Genomic DNA, 3497 nt, shown 5'->3' with positions numbered 1-3497 from the left:
TCTTGGAGGGATCTGCGCCCGAGGAAGGGTCTCAAAGCAGAAAGGCTGATGGGCTGTGGAAGGAAGCTACTTGCACAGGAGGGATGAATCAAGGCATTCTGCCTAGGGTAAACTGAAAGGCACCCAAAGCCACTTAAACTTGCTCAATTACAGCTTAACCAAATTCATCTGGTCTTTATACTAAAATCAGAAATCCTACAACAATCAAGCTGCCTCCATTCTGGAGCCACTCAAGCTAAGTACCTCTTCACAACCTCAAAATTGTCTCTGAAAATTGGGGGGGAATCAGGAAGCTTCCTTTCCTGATTACCTGCCCAATGTCAAAACACAAAATTTATTTTCACAGAGACTCTGTGAACCTTAAAAAATGACAAATATATTACTTCCATTCATAATGTATTTTAGAAATTGGAATCAAGATTTGAGATGAAATGCTTTTAATAATGGTTCCTGCAGCTCTTGGATTGTGTAAAAAAACAGGCTGGCATAGTTTCACAGGGGAGAGTAGCTGTAAAAGGAGGCATGTCCACAGAGAGCCTGGTGACAAGAGGAAGTCCGGGCTTCAAGTCCTGACTCAATCACTAACTGGTTCTCGGGCTCTGGACCCTTCAACTTTCATCTTTAAAATGACAGTCCGAAAGGATTTGGAAGGTCCTCTTCAGCTTTAAGCTAGGCATGAACTAACCACATGTTACAAGTTCTAACTGAAAAACACAGGAAAGAAATTATGAAAGACTTATCAAAGTCCATGTTTGTCCTAGATTAAGTTTGTCATCATTGTGCTGCTGTGGAGGAAAACCTGTTGCATCACATGGAGTACTGTTTTTCTGACTACACCCGAAATGCAAGAGGCAGTAGGCTGGCCTTTTACATTTTCCATTTTTTGAAAAGTAAACAACAGTGTGCTCCCTATGATAGGAAGTTCTCGAGTTTCACCTTTATAGGCTGTAAGTACACACAGGATGCCACCTGGCAGAATGGGGCCACCTGACCCAACGCGGGGTGTGCTGGCTTGCTGTTAGAACATTTCTATCATGCGTGATTGATACTTTGCGTTTACATGCAAGCTTCATTTCAAAGCCACGTCCAAGCCTCATTAGAGGGCTGTTTGGAACCTTCACTGTCACTGCTCTCAGGGACGATTAACCATGGATCAGGCAGTGAAAGAGGAGGTTTGCACAGCACCTGCCCATGTATTTAATACCTACCTTGTGTGGCTTATGCTCACCGGAGCATGCAAGTTAAGAACAACGGGATTCAACCTCAGATAATAATTGGCCCCATCTACTCTGACACTGAAATGGAAACGAAAGAGCCTTTGATACTGCACCTGGTGTAAGTGGAAAACCATGTCTCCCCACACTGTAATGTTACAGTCTTAAAGAGTTTCAAAGGTTTGTCGTTTCTCCCAGAAAAACACTGCGAGTCCGCAGGGATTTCTAGCCGGGTGCACTCACCTCTTTGATCTTCTCCCTCTTCTCGCGGATGGCGGCGTCGGCAGGCTCCCCGTCAATCGCCCCAACGAGTGGTGCTAAGTCCACTGGAGGCAGCATCTTGAACCCCACCCTGTTACTCAGCTGGTCCTGGGCCACCTTCTCCTTCTCCATCAGGATGTCTCTTTGGATCTCCTCGGGCAGCTTCTGCAGGGTCTCCTTGGCTTCCCTCAGAGCCCGCTCGTGGTTTTCACGGATCCTGGCCAAGTTGTCCTCCAGGGCGGCCGCGGGGTCCCCGGGCGCGCCCTCCTCGCCGCGCCGGGCTCGCCCATCTGCCGCGTCCTCGGCGCGCGCCCCGGGCCCGGGCTTGCGGTCGGCGGGCGGCTGCAGGGCGGGGCTGGAGTGGAACAGGACCCCGCTGAGCAGCTTGGAAGAGTCCGGCAGGAAGAAGATCGCCCCGAAGCAGAGCGTGATGAAGGCGCTGAACACCAACAGCAGCACGAACTTCTCCGTCAGGCGGAAGGCGGCGGGGCCGGACCCCTTCCTGCCACCGCCGAGCCCCCCACCCAGGCCGCCGCCCAGGCCGCTGCCCGCGGGACTACTGAAGAGCGGCAACAGGCCCCCAACCGGCATCGCTCCCGCTGCCGCCTGGCTGCCCGCTGTCCAGTGGCCTTGCGCCGCGCCGCTCAGCAGCCAAACTTCGCCGCCGCCCGGCGTCAGCGGCTGCGGGGCTGGGCTCTGCGCATCCAGGCCGCCCAAACCCCCCGCCTGAGTTGCAGGTATCCCTTGGGGAGACAACTCCCCTCCGAGTCTTCTCCCCGGGGCGGCTCCTCTGGCAAATAAACAGGCGCGACAGAGCTCTCGCTGCAGCCCCTGCGGGGAGAACAACAGTAAACCGTAGTAACTACGATGATGGTGATAAAGTTTCCACCGGTCTCCGCCCTCCGACGGCCGCGAGAGCCGCCAGGACAGCTCTCCCTACACGGAGTCCGGCTCCCGGCACCGCCCTCGGAGCTCACACTTTGGACTTGGGGTGAAGTTTGCAGGTCTCGGGGGCGGGCTGTCCCGTGCACACCTGGAGCAGAGCCGTGCGCGGGCACCTCCTGGAGAGGGCAGCGCACCTCTGCGCCGCAGAGGCGCAGCGTGGGTGGGGGGGCTAGTCAACTTCGCCCGCTCCTCATCCCGAAGCTCGAACTAGCTGTGTCTCCGCTTCCCAGTTGGCGGGTGCGCGTGCAGCCCGGCCGCCCCGCAGCGCTGGTAGCCGCTCAGCTGGGCTAGCGCGCCGACCTGCGGGCGAGCAGGAGCGAGCGGGGGAGCAAGACGCCCTCCACCGCGGCTCCTCAAGCACTAACACCACTGCCGGTCTCGAGGCGGTCGGAAACGAGGGCGGTGACGCGGCCCGAGAGTGATGGCGCGGCCGGGCCAATCACGAGCGGCTCAGGGTCCCGCGGGGGCGGGGCCGAGGCGGGGAGGGGGCAGCGCCGGGAGGGGAGTTTACGGGAAGCGCAGCCTCGCAGGGGCCCGGCCGGGGGCTGGGAGGTAGCGGGGCCCGGAGGCGCGAGGCGGGTGTGGGTGGCGGCGGGGAGGGTGGCCAGACCCGCTGCGGAGGCCAAGGGCGGGAGGCGGCGGGCGGGGCACGGGGTTGGGGAGCTTATCCCGCTCCGGCCTCGGGCCTGGGTCCCAGGGGCGGTTGGTCTCGAATTGCTGGGGGAGGCGCCTGGGCTGATGCGGGACCTCCCCGCCGTCCCCTCGGACCTGCGCCTGGCCGTGCGGGGCCCGCCCGGAGGAGGGCCAAGAAGGACGGGGTCTTGCAGAGAATTGCCAGATTGTTATGACGTGCGTCTTTTCTCCAGTTATCCTCCTTTAACCCAAGGCAGGGATTCCCCCAGTGCTCGGTAGCCGTTAACCCAAAAGTCCCTCGGTGAGGAGCTGTGATTTGGAGAGCTTTTGAGCTCAGCTTTTGGGCTGTCCGGTCGAACATCCCTTTACATCCGGAGACTTTATAATGGTTTTGTGGTTGCTTAGGGAGTCTTCGTGTTCATCCTCAACCCCCTTTAAAAAAAA

At 58.0% G+C, this 3497-nt stretch overlaps 1 protein-coding gene across 3 annotated transcripts in view; it reads right to left on the bottom strand.

The window, feature by feature from the left end:
- MAN1A1 (mannosidase alpha class 1A member 1) overlaps window positions 1–2776 on the bottom strand; it is a 178528-nt gene extending 175752 nt beyond the window's left edge. Inside the window, exons 1-2 of one of the 3 annotated variants that reach the window (XM_027087606.1) lie at window positions 2509–2775; window positions 1458–2306 (exon numbers count right to left, since the gene is read on the bottom strand). In XM_027087606.1, the coding sequence (XP_026943407.1) occupies window positions 1458–2066 (609 nt within the window). In that variant the 5' untranslated portion in view covers window positions 2067–2306; window positions 2509–2775. Of the gene's footprint in view, window positions 1–1457 lie in introns of all 3 variants that reach the window. The other 2 variants (XM_027087611.1, XM_027087599.1) reach the window with 2 other exon arrangements.
- Window positions 2777–3497: the final 721 nt, after the last annotated feature.

Source organism: Aethalodelphis obliquidens, unplaced genomic scaffold (assembly GCF_003676395.1).
Source record: "Aethalodelphis obliquidens isolate GAN/ISIS:26980383/991018 unplaced genomic scaffold, ASM367639v1 scaffold3, whole genome shotgun sequence".
Lineage (NCBI taxonomy): Eukaryota > Metazoa > Chordata > Mammalia > Artiodactyla > Delphinidae > Aethalodelphis > Aethalodelphis obliquidens.
Note: the sequence above shows the minus strand (reverse complement) of the source record. Positions and strands in the feature narration are given on the sequence as shown.